Source organism: Macaca nemestrina, chromosome 4 (genome assembly GCF_043159975.1).
Source record: "Macaca nemestrina isolate mMacNem1 chromosome 4, mMacNem.hap1, whole genome shotgun sequence".
Lineage (NCBI taxonomy): Eukaryota > Metazoa > Chordata > Mammalia > Primates > Cercopithecidae > Macaca > Macaca nemestrina.
Genome location: NC_092128.1, coordinates 176,882,144 through 176,903,790, shown reverse-complemented (window position 1 = coordinate 176,903,790; position 21,647 = coordinate 176,882,144). Strand labels below are relative to the sequence as shown.

Genomic DNA, 21,647 nt, shown 5'->3' with positions numbered 1-21,647 from the left:
ACATCTTTTGGACAAATGGTTTGTACCCTGAGCCCAATTACACACCCTCAATGTGTCGACAACTTATATCAAAAGCCTGGTGAGACAGTGAACTGCTAACCTGGGTGGTAAAGTTCTATGCTTCGAAACTGGTATTATAAAGAATGATCGTTTGCATATTGATCAGGGAGGGTGGAGAGTAAGGGGACAGGGAGGGCTGTTCAACAAAGACTCAGCGAGCCTCTGATTATGTCTGTATTTCAAAGAGCACAGGTCATGGTTGACACGCGGGCAGCAAGCACACTGCTGACATCTAGTCTGCTTGGTTCCTCACCACCACTGCCAGGTTCCAACATCAAGAACACAGAGACATTTCCGTCTAACTTTTATATGAAGAATTTAATTATCTATACACGTAACTAATTCAAAAGGTTGTATTACAGTTGTTAAAGCCGCAGGTTTATATATTTATATATTTTACATTCATATCCGTGAAAATACTGAAGCGCAACTGAACGAGGAGGAGAGGTCCTCGCTCTCTGCACCATGTGAAAGGAGAAGGACCTCTACACGACCACCAGCACAGCCTCCCGACCGCTGGGAGAACGCGAGGGGAGCGCGCGTTACAGAGTCTTTAGGAGGACAGCTAGATTGTGCTTGAGGCTCCCCCTGCCCCATTTTCTGTGCCGTGAGCAGCAGGCATTTTTATTGAGAGCTTCCAACTAGTGTTTAAAAGACAAACAGGGCTTCGGCTACAGCATATCTAACACACAAACGGACCATGAGCTCCATTTCATATTAATCTGTAGAAATTCCACAGTCTAGTTAAAAAATGTAAACATTGGAAATTAATTGCAGGGAGACTTCTATACATTCTTTCTTGTCAAGAAAATTACTTGTTCAAAATAGGTCATTCCATGAAAAGTAATTGGAATAAAACTTCATGTAACAGAGACTAAAAAGAGATTGTGGAGATCGTTGATCCTAACGACCTCAACGGTGTTGTCTACTGATTTTATGCGATGCAAACACGCAAAATTAAAAACCCCAAACAAAACACCAACTCAACCAGATAAATCTGAGACCAAACAAAAACAGAGTGCTTTCTCATGTGGCTACAGGGTCACTGTGCAAAATCAAATCAAATGCAGTATGATTAGAGCATCGTACAAGGTAATAGCTTTGCCATGGAAAGAACTGATTTCTTATGTACAGGATGTATTACATGCTCAACAAGGTACAGCTGATACACACAAACAAGCACAAACACCTTCGCTTTAATTGGGCTCATTCTACACGTCTTTAAAACAGAGATACTGAACTCCTCTGTACTTCTATAGCAAGGGGGGAAAGCCCCAAACTACACAATTTAGTTGGTAACACTGGACAAAATGAAAAAATACATCAAGTCTCAGATTTATGGACATTTGGAACAATTTTTAATAGCACATGCAGCATTCCTTGATAGTGGGTCTTTTTGCAAAACCAAAATAGCAAAGAAGTCATTTATTTATTTTGTTTATTAAAAGGCTAAAATATATATTTAAAAATAATTTTAAAACTATTGAAAGCACCTGTGCAAAGGTGGGGGAAAGTCAATTTGAGTAACTAGGAAAGCCACAAAAGGACCCACTACCCTGTGTGTTTTTGTAATTTTTGCTCCTATCTCTGCAAGTAATAACTCAAACATTGCGATCACATGCAACTAAGGTAAAATGAGGTAAACTGCTCTGCAGTGAGTTCTTCTACTCAGAAGGCAGTAGGTGATCATGCTGGAAGTCACATGATCAAGGCTGCATCTCCCATCATCCCTCTGGGCAGTGATATGGGATAGTGGGTCTCTTTGAGGACTTTCAAGCCTGAGGGGGGGATGGACAACATATGATTCCTAGAAAAAGGAGGAAAACAACACATAAGCAAAACAAAACAATGAGCAAAATTCAAGCTAGGAAAATGAGTCAGGCATGTAAACAGCATGGTGCCAAAATGATTTGGGAAAAAAAAAAAAAAAAAAAAAAAAAAGGAAAAAGGAGGGAGGGGAGGGAGGGGACATGCTACAGAAGGAATGAAAATTAAAGAAAAATAAAACCCCACGAGTTAAACTCTTGCATTACAGAAGGTCTTCAAAGAGACGATTGCGAATGCAGCAATGGTCTAGCTTTAAGTTCTGCAAACAAAGCTCAGCAGAATCAGAGCAATGCTGCATGTTTTACCGGAAGATACCAGAGAGGCAAGGCGACAGAGCCACCAGGGCACTTACATTGCTGGCTTGGGTCCATGTCTGTGGTCAGCTTCACATAATTGGATGGGAAGAGCCCCACTTGTCCATTGACTTCCCCCTTCCACCAGTCGGGGTCCTCCTTGTTGAGGACGTTGATGATCTGGCCCTTGTTGAAGGCCAGCTCGTCGTCGTTCTGCGCAGTGTAGTCGTACATCCCAATCACCTGGCACACTGCAGGAGACAGGGCTGGGTGAGCGGCTGCACACCCACCGAAGAACGCGCAACGGGCACCGCGCAGCCGTTCAACATTCCCAGCTACTCTTTCTGTACTTTCAGAAGAGGGTGACAGTAGGTGGAACCGTTCTATTGGGCTTTTTGCAGTGTGGGCAATAGGGGAAGATGAAGAATTAAAAACCAAGACAACAGCAAAATTTTCACACTAAGTCTTTAGAGTTTTGTTTTGTTTTGTTTTTCGGTTTTTTTTGAGATGGAGTCTCACTCAATCGCCCAGGCTGGAGTGCCGTGGAGTGATCTCGGCTCACTGCAAACTCTGCCTCCCAGGTTCATGCCATTCTCCTGCCTCAGCCTCCCAAGTTGCTGGGACTACAGGTGCCTGCCACCTCGCCCGGCTAATTTTTTTGTATTTTTAGTTAGAGACGGGGTTTCACCGTGTTAGCCAGGATGGTCTCAATCTCCTTACCTTGTGATCCGCCTGCCTTGGCCTCCCAAAGTGCTGGGATTACAGGCGTGAGCCACTGCGCCCGGCCAGTCTTTAGTTTTTATAATATCATCCTCTTTTTCATGTTTACTTGTCAGCAGAAAATGTACAATGCTAATTGAGGGCTTTCGTTTCGAGTGCAGTGGAACTCCTTTCTACTGCTGACTCCAGAAAGACCGGCCCAACTCCATCCCATCTTCTGCTGCACAGGACAGCTGTGTGTCATGGGGACTTTACTATCATTTTTTCTTTTTGGTTTAAAGTAGAAGGTAATCATCATTTGACCTCCAAGAATCCCAAATCTTAGGGAGAACTAAAACTAGTGATTGATTGATTTATTATTTATTTGAGACAGAGCCTTGCTCTGTTGCCCAGGCTGGAGTGCAATGGCACGATCTCAGCTCACTGCAACCTTCACCTCCAGGGTTCAACCGATATCTGGTCCTTTCGAAAGAGGCCTCAGCCTCTTGAGTAGCTGGGATTACAGGCATGCACCACTATGCCTGGCTAATTTTTATACTTTTAGCAGAGACGGGGTTTCACCATGTTGGCCAGGCTGGTCTCGAACTCCTGGCTTCAAGAGAGCCACCCGCCTCGGCCTCCTAAAGTGCTGGGATTACAAGGCGCATGCCACCACATCATGCCTAAAACCAGTGTTTCAAAAGATTTTCCTGCTGCTGTATCTTTGCGTCTCAAAATGTTGTCTTGAAAGAAATCTCCACCCTCAAGAACAATTTTTCTTTTCTCATTTTCTCTCAAGCCTATAGGGGGTAAAACTGTTCTCATTCTTTGGCACTTCTACTTCAGATGAGTCTGCACCAACAGGTCACAGTCCCTGTGAATCTTTCTTAACCAGCCTATATAAATAGGTTTAGGCTTTTCAAATTCTCCAGCTAATTCAATCACTTCAGCAACTGATTTCAGTGGGCCTGAGGAAGGGGCTGTACACGGAAGTGGAGGGATACTGACACATCTCCCCAGGGGACAGCAAACCCTGCAGGAACCACATTCCTCAGCCTACACGAGGCCACAGCTCAAGCAAAGAGGCCCAGTGGGAACTGGGGTTCATCACAAAGTTTGCCCATCCTTTAATTTCTTGAGAAGGCTGCCAGGTTTTAATCTTATCTCATTGGGCACATACAGCACAGATATTTAACCACAAGGTATTGGAACAAAAATTCTACACTTTCCACAAAAGCCAACCAAGAATGGGTAGCTTAAAGACCTAAAACAGAAACCTGCTCCCCTGACCTCAGCTCTCTCAGATCTTGCTGAAGCATCTAATTTGGTCCCTTCAATCAGAAAACAGCCAACTGGGCCAACTGCTGTGCTCTGTTCTTTTCCAGTCCTCCAGGAAAGTGTGTACAACATCCTGCCCGCCCAGCGGAGCCCCCTCTGCCCACAGTGAATGTCACAGGGGAGCTATTTTGGTCTTCAGTGAACACCACATTACAGCCCCCAACCCCCGTGGCCCCCAGCTCCATCTCCTGACCTACTGAGACCCCAGCCATTTATTTTTGGGTGTCCCTTTCTGTCACCTCACCCCCCAGCCTGAACCCCAATGTAAATGGCTGGAAGGAAATCAAGAGGAAAATGTGGCCTTAATGCCACAGCATTCATGACTCCTGCAGGAGGAGCATTCCAACAAGGGTTCTGTTGTATGCAGCACAGAAAAGCCACTTAGGTATCTGGTCCTTTCGAAAGACATATTCCGTATCACATTAGTTGGGTGTCAGTCCCAGCGAGTACAAGAAGTGCTTTAAAGCACATGCGAAAAACAACGTAAATATATTTAATGAGGAAATCAAGTGGAAAAACTCAAGTGACACGCAGACCATTTTCCAGTTAGAAACGGGAAACTCCTTACCTGCCGCTAACGCTGTTGACTTAGGTGGCTCTGTTGGAGTGATTTTGCTCGTCCCAGGGCTTAGAAGTTTTACATAATTAGCTGGGAACCAGCCTATCTGGCGCTTTTTCCCACGTGCCTGGTAAGAAAATAATTACATCAAACATTTTTAAAGGCTCATCTTTTATAATACAGCTCACTTTATAACAGAGCAGTTATGTAAAGCTTACATATAACTGAAAAACAAACGACATTAAGAGTAAAATCTATGGATTACTGTGTCACAAAAGTAAAACACCATAGCTAAAATTCAAATTGTAGCAATCACTGGTCAGCAAAGCCCAGAATGTTTTTGCTTGGGCTAGACCGTGTGGATCACAAAATCAGGATATACCATGGATTGCCTGGGATAGAAAATTCTGCTCATGTAATGCTAGCACTCAGCTGTTAATTTCAGGTAATGCAGACATTATGGTTAATGCCAACACTGTATATGGGTTTTAGGAACAATAATAATAATAATGATGATGGCCATCAATACCGAGTACTTCTTTTTTTTAAATTAATTACTTTTTTTTTAAGATGGAGTCTTGCTCTGTTGCCCAGACTGGGGTGCAGTGGCGCAATCTAGGCTCACTGCAAACTCCGCCTCCCAGGTTCACGCCATTCTCCCGCCTCAGCCTCCCGAGTAGCTGGGACTACCGGCACCCACCACCACGCCTGGTTAATTTTGTTTTTGTATTTTTAGTAGAGATAGGGTTTCACCTTGTTAGCCAGGATGGTCTCAATCTCCTGACCTCGTAATCTGCACCCCTCGGCCTCCCAAAGGGCTGGGATTACAGGCGTGAGCCACTGCACCTGGCCCTCACTGAGTACTTTTTATGAGCCAGGCCCTGTGCATTTAGGCACACAATTCCAGAAGGATAGTACTATCATTATTCCCAATTTCCAGATGAAAAGTTGAGTGACAGCCCCAAGGCCACAGGCAGTTAGTGGCAAGCCAAGATGCACTCATGTGTCTGCATGCTCCTTTATGGGTAATATACATCAAGATGACACACATGCAGTACACACAGAACACAAGGAGACTCGATGTTATTTTCACAAACCCGTAGGCCCATGTGATGGCTAAAGCCACATTTTTCACTGCCATTTCTTTCTCACTTAATTCAATCTGATTCAACACAAGATTCATCTATGCAGTGTTTCTGCACCATGCTGTTAGAAAGGGACAGTAGATGACTGTCCCTATAAACCAGGGGAGTTTGCAACCAAGTTGGTGAGGCAGGTTTTGCAGTTAGGACACAATCCCATGAAAATACTCGAGTTAGGGATCATGAGTCGGGCTTTGACTACCCTTCTGTACACCACCAAGAGAACCCAAAACTACTCGTGCATACACACGCATGCGTACACACACACACACACACACGTCTAGAAACAAGGCTCTGATCAAAACAGCTGCCTCTGGGGACAAGGGTGGGAGGGAGACATTTATATTCCCTCATAACTTTTGAATTTTAAACCATGTGACTATAATTACCTATTCCCCAAATAAGGAAATAAAACAAAAAGAAAACTTCCACCACATTACCTGTGCCCTCCCACCTGCCAGTTTATCAAGAGGGATACCTCTGGGTCACTTTGAGAACACAGAGCAGGCTTCACTTTTCCTTGAGGTCTGACAGATTTCATTCCCTTGGCTCAAGGACTAAAGCTTTTACGTTCACAGTGAACCTGCCGATGACTGAAGCCATTTGGTTACAAGTTTCCACATTTATCCACCGAGTGTCCACCATTCTGCTCGCAATGACACCCTTTCCCACACCTCTGCAGCAGAGCACAGACCTCGCTGGTGTTTCCTCATTTGTGGATCCACACGGAGAGTCACTCTGGTGACAGCGCCAGGAGCTCTCCTGGGCCATGGCAACTCAGCCTCTTTATTGTGGATTCTAAGAACCACTCAAACTCTCACTTTAGCACAGTGCTAGAGGTGTGGGGACTGAAAAATACAGCTGCTGCCTCCAAGGGGCTAGTCAGCTACATGTGGAAATAAGAAATGTGCACAGAAAGCAAAGTAATATAAAATACTAAAGAGTGGTGCTGGCACGGGGCCACCGCTGGAGCTCAGGGGAGGGAGACGGCACTTCTGGTTGGGATGGTCACAGAGAGCTTCCAGAAGTGGGATCTGCCAGCTCTTGCGGGAAGTGGAGAGGTGGGAGTCGGCTGGCCCCTGGGGAGAAATGTCATGAACAAAGGCAGCGAGGCAGAAGAGCAGGGGGTGTTGGTGTTTCAAAGACGCTGGAGTGGAGACGTCATTGCTCAGCGGTAAGACGTGAGGCTACACTGGGGAGAGGGGCCCTGCAGGAAGCCTTTCCCTGGCACGCGAGGAGGAAAGGCGATGGGAGTCTCCCATGTCTCCAGAACAGGATGGGGCATGATGCTGGCAGGGCCAATGGGTGACACAGCACGACTCTAAGCAGGGAGTGGGACCTGAGGGTCTAAGGAGGCCTCTCCCTCCCCAGCACAGGAGAAGGCATGTTGATAAAAAGGAGTGGATTTTCAGGCCTCCAGAGGTCAGATTCCTGAACCAGTGGGTAGCATCTGGCCAGCACTCCTGGAAAGGACAATTATGGGGTGTCCACCAGCGAGCTCCCCAGGGGAAGTTTCATCTTCAGTTATACTCCAGGTTGTGCCTTCTATTCTGGCCAAGACGCATTTCTTATATATTCAGCTCTCCAGTGTGGCTCTTCCTGTCCCGGCCTCAGGCTCACCTCCACAGAGTGGTAGACGGGACTGTGTGAGACCCGAGGCCTTCCCCAGCAAGGCCTTCTTCCTTCGTGCTCCTGCTGTTCTAACCCCCATTCCTCAGCACCCGAGGGTCTGTCTTCCGTGGCTAGCCCACTGCACGGCAAAGGTTTCCTGCCTCCCTCTTCCCCCTCAAACTTACATAGTTCCATACCGTCCTGCTCATGGGCAGACAAACACCAGCAGATTGGGGAAGTCAGTCTACAGGCCCACTAATGGCCATCAAAGGGTTCCCACAGGCCCCTTCCTCACAAAGCATTCCAGAAACCATTCCTTCCTATATCTGGCCAAGTCTTACTGAGGCCCCCTGTGTTACGCAGAGGCCCATGTTCAACAAAGGCCAGAGAGATGGACGGCTGCTGGGAAATTCAGCTCTTCCACAGGCCCCACATGGGCAAGCCAGGGAGCAAGCCCCGTCCTTCACTAAGCTATGAAGCAGGTGGCCAGGTGCCCGCCTGGCGGTCTGAGGCTGATCTTCACTTTGGATGGGGGAGGATGCGGGGAGGGAGACACACTTTCCATATGAAAAGTCAGCCGGCTTACCTCTCAAGTAACTGCTGTAGTAGTAACTTTTTAAAGGCAACTTTTTATTTAGAAATGATTTCAAACTCACGGAAAAGTGGCAAGAATAAGAAAAGCACACGGAACACCCGTAGGCCCTTTACCCGAATTCACCTACTGTCAACACTCGGCGGGTGCCAGCTGCTCCCTCATTTGTGTGCTTTCTCTCTCCCTCCCCACCCTCTTCTCTGTAAGTTCTTTTTTTGAATCATCTGACTGCAAGTTGCTTACATCTTAACTCTTTACCCCTAAATACTTCAACGTGTATCTCCTAAAAATAAGAATATTCTCTTATATAACCACAGTACAGTTATTGCTTTCAGTAAATTTAACAGCGGTACAATAATTTTGTCTAATCTAGTGTCCATAACCCAATTTTGTCCATTATCCCAATATTGTCCTTTACAGCGTGATTTTCTTTCACACACGGTCTAGATACTGCACTAAGTCTAGATACTGCAGTCAGTCCTCACGCCTCTTTAGCACCCTTTCGACAGGTTTTGACTTCTACGATCGTGACATTTTTGAAGAACAGTCACTCCCTCCTCGCTCCCGGCACAGCTGCACACACATGATGCCCTCTGGTCTCCCCACTGCTCATCATTCTGATCACCTCATTCAGGTGTTGTCCTAGCTCTCCACTTTATAATGACTGTGTTTTCCCCTGCAGATCATGAGTGATCTGTGGGGGTCACTTCAAAACCATGCACATTTACTGCTCCTACTGAAAATTTTCCTGCAGATTTGGCATCCATCGATGATTCTAGGAAGTTTTACCACGAGAATTGTGTAACAGCAATCTTTTTAAAGCATCTTTGTCTCTGGAAATGAGACCTATAGGAAGTTTCTGGAATGGTAAAATGTGTAACAAGATGATATGATTAACAATACACACACACGCGCGCACACACACACAGGAACTAAAAATACTGTGATGTATGGATGTGGCTTTGAATGCAAAGAAACCTGCTCTTGTGCCACTGAGGAAAAGCTCCACTCTCTAATGCCAAGGCACACAAGGACGATGCTATGCAGGCGTCCCTCATGATGATACGAGTTCTCACTGTGCTGACACTCACTGTCTGAACTCAGAAATGGAACAGATACGTTTTCATATGAGCTCCCAGCTCTCAGAAATCTGGTACCAGCTGTCTGAAACTTAAGAACTAAACAAATACAGAAAATTTGGCATCTCTCACTATCCAAATACAGAATTTAGGCAGTGAGGGGTGGTTTGTACTTTACAATAAAATAGCGTCCCTTTGAGATTTTGTGTATTGAAACTTGGATGAAGAATTGTAAATAAAGAGAAAAGACACTGACTTGCAGCTCTCCTTCCCACCATCCACCTGGGTTCTTTTTTCGGATCAAAATCAGCTGACCAGGGGCGAGAGTGAGCTGCTCGGGGCCGGTGGCGGTGTATGAGGCAATAACCTGGGCAATTTCTGAAAAACAAGATCAAACATGGCAGTGCACTGTTAGAGTCAGCAGGAGAAAAGGGCAAGAAGATGTGGGCGCCTCCCAGGTTCACAGATGAACACATCAAAACCAATGTATTGGGCTGGATTTCTACTCAACGAGTAAGGCTCCCTGAATCGCCCCTGTTCCCAGAGCTACCAGGCAGATGCGGCATTCAAGGGCTTGGCTGATCCTCGAGCCCTCAGTGGGCTGCAGACTCCCTTGTCACCCCGCGAAACTTACCAACTTCCCTCCACAAAGTCCGCTCCTTGCCCACTCCTGGCACCTTCTGTCACACCCCTCCCATAATTACCGGGAATGCCCTGAGGCCACAGGTGGGGGACTCCTTTGCCACCCACCCCAGCACAGCAGCACTCAATGGCTGAGCTGCCACTTTAAAGTGACTAGAGGACTCCATAGCTTTCCCAGCTGCCAAGTACAGCAGAAACAGAGGCCTGTTTTCCTCAGAAACCACTGGGAGCCCGGCAAGAGCTTATTTCTATGTTGTTGCTGCAGATTCTCACTCCCAACGACACAGCCTTCTTCTTTATGCCTCACATTTTGAGTGATCCCTGAATATCAAGTGCAAATCATGGCAGGGAAAATTTCTTTCTTTTTATTTCACGTTATAGGAGGGACCTGGAGTTAAGAAGGGAACCTTATGCAAAAACAATTCAGCACAGGGAAAAAAATGTAAACGGTTCTGTACTTTTCCTGAATGTGAAAAGTCCCATGGGAAAAATTCCAGCAGTACCACAGACCAGGCTCTGAAACACACATTTCCCCTGGCCCAGGAGATCGAGTATGAAAAAACAGAACCCTTCTCTGCCTGAGTTCTGGCACATCTGCAGCTACACTTTCTGAACTTCTAGAAGCAATACAGAACAAACTGTTCTACTCCTCTGCCCTTGCTCTCCAAGTGTGGTCTGTGAAAGAAAGGAGAAAAGAAGGAAAGGAGGACAGAAAGAAAAGAAGAAAGAGGGAATGAAGTAAAGAAGAATGGAAAGGAAGAACGCAAAAAGGTCCCAGGTTCTGACGAGACTGCCTACTTTTCTACTCACTCCAGGGAACGAGTAAGACTCTGGCCCTTAAGCAAGCCGCTCTCATCCTGTTCTGCATGCTATCAGGGGTTGGCCACCAGGACAGAAGCACCCGGCAGTCACAGTGCAGGCCTGGCCCTGCCTGATGCTTTGGAGAGCTCAGGGCAAGCAAGAAAGGCCACAGCACGGTCTACTGGCCCAGCCTAGGCTCTGACTGGGAGCTCCAGTTGGGATGTCTGCACTGGGATGAGGGCTCTCCTGCAACTAACCAAAGACCAGCTCTTGGTTCTAAGAGTTTATGGCTTGAAGAAAGACCAAACTAGTGTTCTATTTGGCACTGGATGTTCTTGCTCCTCATGGGACCTGGCAGATGCAGCCAGCAATCTGCCCCAACATTCTCTGAGGTCTTTTGTGTCCTTTCTTGCTAGTTTCAGTGCAAAGTAAAGCCCACCTGGGCATCATCTATGAAATATCTGGACCCTCTGGAATGACAAATGTCCAAAACTTAGAAAACTTACACTTAAAACAGAGATTTGGTGGGTGGTCCAATGTATCTCCTTCCATTGACTGTATTTGTCTAAAATAAAATCCTAGACTATGTGAAATTTCCCTTTCTTTTTCTGGCCATGTAAGCCCAGTTGGAGCTGGGCACCAGACAGACAAGCAAATCCGTCTTTTGGCATTTCAGTGACTGTTTTAACCTGTAATTTCCTAAGGATATGATAGCAAAAAAGCTCAAATGACCCAGACCAGGAAGACGTGCCACAGAAACCATATTATTTCACATCCGCTTTCTTTTCTTTTTCTTGCTATTTATAGCACATGTGATTTTATTGAAATAAACTAAAACACTTTGGATTCAGAGGTGTGACTATAATTTTGTACCTTCAACGTGTACCAAGGAAAACCATCCAATGGCTTCTAAATTAATAGGACCTACACTCACATAATATCTGTTGCTCCTCTAATCTTCTCCATTGTTTGTGTCCTGGGAATGCATTATTAGGAAATGAAAAAGGGCTAACCAAGCCTAAGAGAAGACGAAGAAGCAGTTGAGCCCATAATCCTACAGCTCCATGTATTATAACTTCCCAGTATCTCACCTGAATTATTTATTTATTTATTTTATTTTATTTTTTGAGATACAGTCTTGTTCTGTCGCCCAGGCTAGAGTGCAGTGGTGCAACCTCGGCTCACTGCCACCTTGGCCTCCCAGGTTCAAGCAATTCCCCTGCCTCAGCCTCCCGAGCAGCTGGGATTACAGGTGTATGCCACTATGCCTGGCTAATTTTTGTATTTTTTTGGTAGAGACTGGGTTTCCTCTGTTGGCCAGGCTGGTCTTAAACTCCTGACCTCAAATGATCCACCTGCCTCGGTCTCCAAAACTGCTGTGATTACAGGTGTGAGTCACTGCACCTGGCCTCACCTGAATTATTTCTCGACAACCCAAGAGAACATTCTGTCAGGTGACGTCTCCACTCTTCATGTGTGAAGCAACAGACGAATCTCATAACCAAGTGAAATTATTAATGGATTCCAAGGAAAGGACTTACTCTCACCACTCTTAGGAAAGATTCTTTTTATTTTAGGCTTCTGGCCCTAATACACAAAGATGGGGAGCAACTATCAATTACATTCAAAACATTGAAAAGTAAGCATCAGGGTTTGTAACTTACCAGGTTTTTTTCCTAAACTCCCTGTTTTCCCAGCAGTTCCAGAGCCCTTAAAACAGAGCAAAAGGTCTCATTTGCATGCTGAAGTTTTGATCATGCAACTTTAAAAACGATTAATGATGACACAAACCCGCTTGAGCCCCAAAGCCCCACTTTTCATTCTGGGAAAACACAGCACTGTATCACCTGACACAGGATATAGATCAGGAAAATATGGGACAAAATAAGTACTTTAAAACATGTGGCTTTTACTCGTTTCTATAAGAGAAAAAAACAGCAGAGTATGGGGCCCTGTAAGAGCCCAGAGGGCTCCGAGCATAGGCACTTCTTGGACCTGGTCAAATCTAACAGGAGGTTCCAGGATAGGAAGACTGTTAGTTTACGTCCTAAATACTAAGCTCGGGCTTATTTTCACATGGTTAATTATGAAGTATTTCACATATAAAAAGTACAGTGAATATAACTCATGAGCCCACCACCCGGATTTAACACATTAAAATATTAATATTTTGCACATTTGCTTCAGGAGCTTTCTTTTTTAAAAAACTAACACAGTACAGGGACAACTGGAACCTCTCTTCCCCCATCCTATTCACCCCTCTCTATCCAAAGAGGCAGTGGCTGTCCTGTGTGGCCTTTCCACTCAATTTCACAGCGTTTATACACTGAAATTTCTCTATCAATGCAGAGAGGCAGAGCATATTTCTTCCCAACTATCAAGTGTTTAAAAAGTGCTCTGGGGTTGAATTCCTCTCTGGGATACTCATGGAATTTTAAACCAGCCAAGTAAGCCAACAACAGAGACCACGAGAGGCAGGACAGGAGCCAGAACGGAATCTGTTGTTACAAAGTGCTTTATTCTAAATTAATTTATGCTTGAGTCTATCTCGCAGTAAATTAAGTATTCCAATTAAAACAAAACAAAAGGCTTAGTAAACTAAACATGAGTTACTGAAAGAATAAAAATATGCCATTTATCTACCAGGAACACAACTTACAGTCTCTTTATTTTGCTTACTGAAATTTAAGAACCATTTACCAGGAAAAGTTTGGGTTAAATTTTTACACTGATTCTGCTTTATTAACAAACAAAGTTATACAATAGCAATCTCTCACTATTTTTCAATAGGCTGCATATCAAAAAAAAGGAATACCAATGAAACAAGACTCCAGTTACCACTTAACTTTCCTAGTACAGGCTTAGAATCGACTCCCTATACTCCATAAAAAGAACAAGGCAATTGGCAGTACCCAACAGTAGAGTTCAAGTAGTTTCAATGTGCTCCCTTTGAAAAACCCCAGCCAGTCCCATAAGCTGGGATGGATTCAGAAGGCCATGTTCTGTCCTCCCAGCACCTACAAAGTCCCCCAGACTGTGCCCCAGACCTGCCCATACAGAGAAGGGAAGCAGGATGGGACAACTCTCCCCATGCCCAGACATCAATTCTGGTATCTGAAGCTGGGTCTGGTGTTAAGTTTGGTCAGATATTTTGCTTTTACACTGAACTCTGCATTCAAGTAGGATGAAAGAGCTGAGTTTTCAGATTTTTTTTCATTATTATTGAATAGTATCGCTAAATGTATATCTAAAAATTTTTAGTACTGCTAGTTCTTCTGTGGCTAATAATTTAAGACTGTGGTTAAGAAAGTAGCTTACAACTCTACTTACCTTAAAAAAAAGTCACTGTGTTTTCCTAATATTTATTTCAGATGGTTTTATTAAAGTAGAGAACTGTAACTTATTAAAATACATTACAAGTAATAACTTTTGTATTTTAACTGATCCAAAAAGTCAAGTCACTTTAAGAGTTCTCATGCACGGTAGTAGAAATTAAGTTTGGCTTTTAGGGTTTTACCCAACTCCCCTGAAATAACATCTATATGACTCTCATTGGACTCGGCTTGCTGGCCTGGAGAAGAATTTAATTCTCTGTTTCCAGGTCTGAAAAGTCCAATATGCCAGCTGTCTCACAGGGCAAAATTATTTTCTTCCAGGCTTCTGCCAAATTCTCCAAGGGTGGGCAGACTTAAGTAAATCCATCCATGGGAATTCCACTTAGCTGCTCTCAAGACCGCAGCAAGAAAAACCAAAAAGCAAAACAATGCCACCCCTTAAAAAAACAAAATCCAAGCAAATAAAATCGTTCCTGGGAGCTGCAGGAGAGGTGAGCAGACCAAGGGCAGGACTACTAGAGCAGGGCACCAGGCCCAGCCTCGCCCCCAGAGCAGCGCCGAGCACATGGAGCTGCACATGGAAGAGCCCAGTATACCCTCTACGACTGGCATTTGAAATAGAGAACTTTGTCCTCTTGCTTACTCCTGAGAAAGCGGCCCCTGCAGGCTCCCTGCCAGCCTTTTCTCTCTCAGTACCTACGAGGTATGAGGAGAAAAAGAAAATTACTGTGAATTGACTGTCAATGCTTTAAAAAATGAGTCAATTCTTGTTGGCTTTTTAAAATGTGCACTGGATCTGTTAAATGACTCCATTTATACCCTGAAACTCTCCACTAACGTGCAAGTGGCTCCTACAAGACTGACTCCCATACTCTGCGGTAAGTCCACTCCACCATTCCATTAAACTTGCACTATCTTAAGACCACAGTTTATGCGATCAAACTTTTAGGGCTCTATTTAACAATAGTGGGAGCCCTTCCAATTTATACAGATAATAGCACTTAAATTCAGTCCTGATCAACGGAGATTCTAAGGCCTAGTCAAAAGTGTACCCATCTCTTAGATCTTGTGTCTTTCTGCTGTGTGGGCAAAACCAGAAATTCTAAAAACTTTCTAATACCCAATATTCTGGGGCGATTATCACCAGAATACTTCTGTTCATACAGGCAAAATATTGCTATCATTCTTGGGGCATTTAAAAATCAATGACCATAATGATCTAATCAAGAAAGTTTACTCCAAAGCATAAGTCGGTTACATGCAGGAAGAGAGCTTAATACTGAACATGATCCTCCCAGCTGATGTGGACCAGCCCCATCACGCTCAGCCTCCACTTAGCCCTGATGCGTTCTGCTTGGGGGAAGCCAATGCTTACTCCGCAGTGCCAAATAACAAAATCAAACAATGACAGGTCACACTGGATTTACTGTCACATTCCAGAACTTAGCAAAACCCAACAAAGTTCCACTGTCAAACATCGTGACTCCCTGCAAAGAGAATCACCGCACAGAAAGGGAGAGGAAACAGTTAATGTGGGTTTACCTCTGAATCTTTAAGCCTCACATAGTTAGAAGGGAAGACTCCGGACTTGTCGCCCACTGTTCCTGTCCACCAGTCACCATCTTTCTTGGTAACCAAAATCACATCCCCTTGCTGAAAGGTTAAATCTCCTTGCTCAGAACTCTCGTAAGTGTACATGGCAATAAATTCTGGTGGGGAGAAATATTGAGATATGGAGAGAGCTTGATTGTTTAAAGAAATCCCAGACAGCTTTGCAAAAGCAAGTTTACGAATAAGGAAGTTAGGACAAGATCCATTCAAGAGAAAGGCTAGCCACAGATAAAATACAGAGCTGCAGAATACCCTGGGCTCCACATTCCCCCCAGTGCACATGAAAGTTCAGTAGCTGCAGACAGGGAGACCATTCCTGGGAAGACCCAGACACAGGAACAAAAAACCCAACTGCATGTTTACTGACACTGGAGTATTTACGAGTGATCTGCCATTTAGTGTCATGATTTCTTTTTGAATGAAAATGGTTTTTACATTTATTTTTAACTAAGAGTTACACAATACCTACTCTGTGCTGAGCACTGGTTCAGATGCATTCAGATGCAGGCTCTTGGTAAGCATATTAAATATGTGTATTTCAGTTTTGAGGGTACCAAGTCACAGTTTTAAAAAATTGTTAGACAGCATAAATCCTTTGCGTAAATTAAATAAGACATACTTTTCATTATTCAACTGCCTGAAAACTTATGTCCTATTGTGCCATATACATAATATGATAGGAAGCTGTTAGAACACAAAATGAGTTACACATATTATTTAGTTAAAAATGGGCATCTAGTTGTCATTCAAGAGCACAGAGAGGACTGATGAGAAAAGGAATGTCCAACCCAATCCCAGAAAGCCTTTCAACAAGTTAAAAAGACAAATCCCAGTTTATCATATTTTATTATCCATGTCATTTAGTCTTAAAGAATAAGAACTAATGTTCCTTTGTGTCTTGAATTTGAAGGGTGTGCATTACAGAAGAAACTTTTCTTTTTAATTAGACGTAGAAATTTGCATCACTCTTGGTGGATTTTATTAAGGCTTAGAACCAAATCACACTCTCAGAAAGATCACCAGACACAAAATCCTACATGGAGGTTCTAGGTACAGGATAAAAGATTTACAGAAAGATGCACACGCTTCTTGTTTCCACTTTTTCTCCATTTTATCCTAGGCTTTTGTTTGTATTTTTTTAAAGCAACAGAAAAATCACCATTTACCCAAAAAGTTCATTTTTATGACGGACAACGTCTGTTTCTCTCTAAATCTCAGATGATGTTCCTTTAATGTCCAGCCTCGTGTTGAGTAAGAGGCAGGACTTTTGTATGGAGAACTCCTTCGGTTAATTATCAGAGCCTCTGCAGGAGGTACTAATGAAAACTAAAACAAACAGACAAAAACACAAAAACCTCTAACCCTTGTGCTCACGTGGGCAGCCCCTGGAGCAACAAGGGCCTCCTTCAGCGCCAGTGTTGACCTGTCAGCGCCGAGGCCAGCAGCAATTGCTGGTGGAGAGCACTGGGCCCCATGGCAGACACAGGTCATTCAAACGTCCCAGGGAAAACAGAAGACCCTCTGTCTTTAGCCCTGAGGCGCTGGTAACACACACCTCCACAGTGAAAACTGGAAAAACGATTTCCCACACAAGGAAATCAAAGTTTGGTGGCTTTAATAGGCTCATTCTTTCTTCATTAACAGACTCATTTTTCTGATTTCTCCATACTCTCACCCTTCCCTTTTCATTCTGCTCCCTGTTACTGTTCTTTAGATCATATTTGGCCATTTAAGACAGGATCCTTGGCCATCAATACTTTCCCCAGTGATTCCTCAGCTTCAAAGTTACTTTCTTTAAAATGGATCCAAATTTTGAAGTAACTTTCCAAATGCTTAAGAAACTTCAGAAACATGAACTCTGGCTGAACTTGGTATTGCAGTATAAAATATAAAGGAGACTGGGAAGACCGAGGCTGGCCTTGCCCTGCCTGCCTTGCACAAAGGCATCTGAGAGTGGCTTTAGGGTGACAATGAAACCCAGAGACGTGATGACGGACAGGCAGAGGTTCCTCTTCAGCTACCCCTTCTCAGGAGACATTTCACAGAGGGCACTGTCCATCCCCAAACCAGTATTTTAAAAGTGACCCAAGCCAATCACCTATTTTATCTGGTTTACAGTTTACTTTAAATTTGATTATGTTCAATGTGGTATTAACAAGAGGCTCATTAATAAACGAAAATAGCTTTTCTCAGAATTTCTAAGGTTAATGTCCTCCCACCCCTTCACAAAGCCAGCAAGCTTTCCAATATTTCTAATAACTAAGTCATTTCAAAACGGCTGTAATAAATACAAACTAAGATCAGAATTTAACTCCATCATGCTGCCCAATTTTAAGTATATGCGTGGTTCACTTGTGACCTATTTATTGAGGCCTCAGTACATGTCTCAAAACAAATAAGGCCGGGCGCGGTGGCTCACGCCTGTAATCCCAGCACTTTGGGAGGCCGAGGCGGGCGGATCACAAGGTCAGGAGATCGAGACCATGGTGAAACCCCGTCTCTACTAAAAATAGAAAAAATTAGCCGGGCGCAGTGGCGGGCGCCTGTAGTCCCAGCTACTCAGGAGGCTGAGGCAGGAGAATGGCGTGAACCCGGGAGGCGGAGCTTGCAGTGAGCCAAGATTGCGCCACTGCACTCCAGCCTGGGCGACAGAGCGAGACTCCGTCTCAAAAAAACAAAAAACAAAAAAAACAAATAAACAAACATTCCTCCACACTGCTATTGGATGAGGATGCTCATACTTTACGTGGCTTTACCAGTAATCCAGGGAATGAAGCAAAAACGACATAAAAGTAGTAGACATTTACTGAGCTTTGTTCTAAAGGCCTTCTGCATATTATCTCACTATCCTTGTAATAATTTCCTACCTCAAGGGGAGTTATCACGGCCAATTTACAGACAAGGAAGCTAAGGCATAAACAAAATAGTACTGTTACTAGATGGGTGAGTCAAGATACAAACTCCAGCCCTCCAGTGAGCCTTGACTGGATATAACACACCAAAGTTTTTTTCTTTCTTATTTTTTGGTGAGGTGCATAATTTGCTTTTTACTAAACTGCATGTGCTGTGTTTAAAGGAGCTTTTTGCCTTGTTACCCTAACAGTGGATAAAAAAGTCATTAAGATAATGACAATGTATAAAGGGAACTCTGTTAATCATTTTCACGGTAATAGCAAAAAGGAGATGCTGGATTGTTTAGTGATGATAAGGTTTTATAGCTATGCTACGAACTAAAAAAAATTTTTACTTTAAAAAATCCTCTTGAAAAAAGAACATTGTTACTGTGAGTCTGAAATACCACTATACCTTAATCCTTGCTGTCTCCACCTAGAACAGCTGTTTTAATAATTCTATTTTTCATTGGGCAAGGTTTCTAAGGAATGTAACAATCTCATTATGGCAGACAAACTAAATAAAACATTCTATTGTCATGTAATGTATTCAAGGAACCCATAAAGAATTACTATAGAATTGGTTAGTTATGGCATCTGTTAACTACAACATTGCTCAGACGTCTACACAGAAAACCCATCTAACTCAGGGAGCACTCTCCAGTTAGGATGTGATGATGGCTGTACCGAATGTAAAAAAGATGTGAGATTTTTACCATGAGGTTCTGAATTACACAGGTTTCGTTCAGTTGGCATCCATGTAATATTTAGGATTATGTCAGCAAGTAGAGATTGAGAAAGAAAGCAATTATTTGTGTAATAAACACTCAAAATGATTTTTTTTTTAGTCCTAAATTGTCTGGTTTGGTTGTTTTCATGGAGTACATAAATTGAGTTTCAGTTTCATTTGGGATGGTACAGATGGCATTCATGTTACTGTGAGAACTCTAGTGGTCTGCGTAGTTACTTTTAAAAATGAAATACTTATCTATGAAGTCAGACAAGACTAGACTATGTTAGATGAAGCAATGACCACAATTTAGGTATAGAGATGCTTGGAAAACTTGATTCTTAGTGAACTGAATGGGTCTCTTGTAAAAGTCAAAGGGTTCATAATAAAATATAATTAGAAAATTCAGTTTTTGATGATTAATATGTCTGACAGTATTTTCCATGAAGTACTCTGATTCTGTAAAGAGCTAAACTTTCATTTTACTGTAGTTTAATATACTGATCATAAATGTAGTCTATCTTAAGATGAAATTCAATCTCATTTCAAACATTTACGCAATGTCCTTGACCCTTCTGAAGAACATAATACAACTCAGGCCCTCACCTTCTCCCGAAACGACCGGCTTGGCTGCTGGAGAGGCTACTCGCTTTAGACTAGCAGGACTCTCTGAAGAACCAGACTCCATGCTGCAGTAAGGGAAGAAGAGAGTATTTTAATTTTTATCTTCGAAGAAAATAGTGCAACTGACACTGATTTTTCTGTTAAAACTGCTTAACTTTTAAAACTTTAAACAATTCACAGCTGAAATAGTTGTACTTAGCTAGTTTAAAAACACATAATTAGGTAATACAGAGGCATGACTCTAAGCTCGCATTCTTATTTTTCAGCACTTTGCTATACTGGACACATAGCTTATGTACTAGTTTGTTTCAAGGCAAGACTGACTGAGAGATGCTCATTGAATATTTTTGCTATATTCATCTTCTTAAAGCTCATAGTTTGTTTTGAACATTAATATGGTTGGAGGAATTAACACCTTAGGTTCCATGCTATAAGACCCTAATGAAAAAGACAATTAAGTCCTCTGATCACTTCCCCAAATCCTTTGGGTTTCTAAGTATTCAAACATATCTGGTACAGCACTGGGTGATAAGCATAAAGAGAGTCATAATCTCCAACTAATGCACTCTAAGAGAGTTCCAGGTCTCAGAGCTGAATTCCTTCTTGCATAAGGCAATGAAAAACAAGGCACATAGGTTTTCACGAGGGAAGAAAGAATGCACTTATCTGTAAGAGGCTCCCTTTTGGTACTCTCTATACTCTAACTTTTGCAGTTAAAAGATCTAGAAGACAAACTAATCCCGCAACGCCTGTCTGTGAATCCTAACTAGTGCAAACAGTAACTTAACACCTAATATTGTTTTCATCAAATACAAGCAGATAAATACAAAAATACCTGGTAGATTTCCTTATGGGCCCTGAAATGAGTTTGACGTAAGACTTGGGGAACCAACCCTTCTGACCTTGAACTTCTCCAAACCACCACATGTCTTGCTGTTCCAGGACGGTGATGACATCATTTTTGTTAAAATTTAAATGGTTGTCTTTTTTGGCTCTCCAAGGATACAGGGCTTGAGCTTGTAGCCCCTCCACCTTTTCACCCTTGTGTGGAATGACATAAAGGACCTCTCGTTACGTTGCAGTTTGTTATCAATCAGGGCAGACGTGAACATGGCACTTCTCCAACAAGCACAGGCCAGACAAGCACACACGGCCACAAAGCGCCCTGAGGCAGCACAGCAGGAGGGCTGGATGCTTCACTGTTTCCCAACAATTGTTTATTTCCAAAAGTGGAGGCGAAAGCCTGCCAGCCTCCTCACAAAGTCACTGTCTGACCATCTATAACTCTCTCTTTCAACAAGCCAGGAGGTCACAATTATTCTGTTGTATCTATGCGCCTTTTAAATTTTGGTTCTATTTTCACTCTCAAGTTGCCCAGGATACCTCCCCATTTCCAATTTGACTGGTGTTTTTAGTGGAGGATTAATACTGGAGCAGAAATTTTATGAACTATCATGAGATCATTAACTGGCATTTTAGTTTAGGTGGACCCAGGGAAATAGGTCCTATCTGGATTATGCTTGTTTTAGTTCCTTTTCAGAGAAAACAGGGATTTGGTGAGCGTAAATTCATTGTAATTACCATTTATTGTACATCTACATGCACTGCCCCATGAGATTACAAAAATGAAAAAAACAGTCTCTGCCTCCCCCAAATAATTTAGGGAAAAGCACTTTATTAACCATAAAACACTATAAAGATGGGCAGTATTATTAGCAAGTAACTCACAAGTAATGGGGAAGAAAGAGATAAAAACAACCATGTGTACCACCTGGCGGAATGCAATATACTGAAAAGGAGTTCCTACTATTCA

At 43.2% G+C, this 21,647-nt stretch overlaps 1 protein-coding gene across 10 annotated transcripts in view; it reads right to left on the bottom strand.

Annotated features, from left to right (window-relative positions):
- Positions 1–21,647, bottom strand: part of LOC105472692 (intersectin 1) — a 252,536-nt gene that overhangs the window by 55,125 nt on the left and 175,764 nt on the right. For 4 of the 10 annotated variants that reach the window (XM_071095646.1, XM_071095647.1, XM_071095651.1 and 1 more), the window contains 7 exons: positions 20,670–20,875; positions 19,817–19,899; positions 15,521–15,687; positions 12,308–12,353; positions 9,457–9,578; positions 4,786–4,903; positions 2,240–2,431 (listed from right to left, as the gene is read on the bottom strand). In XM_071095646.1, coding sequence (XP_070951747.1) covers positions 2,240–2,431; positions 4,786–4,903; positions 9,457–9,578; positions 12,308–12,353; positions 15,521–15,687; positions 19,817–19,899; positions 20,670–20,875 — 934 coding nt within the window. Of the gene's footprint in view, positions 1–359; positions 1,868–2,239; positions 2,432–4,785; positions 4,904–9,456; positions 9,579–12,307; positions 12,354–15,520; positions 15,688–19,816; positions 19,900–20,669; positions 20,876–21,647 lie in introns of those variants that run through there. The other 6 variants (XM_011726179.2, XM_024790050.2, XM_024790051.2 and 3 more) reach the window with 3 other exon arrangements.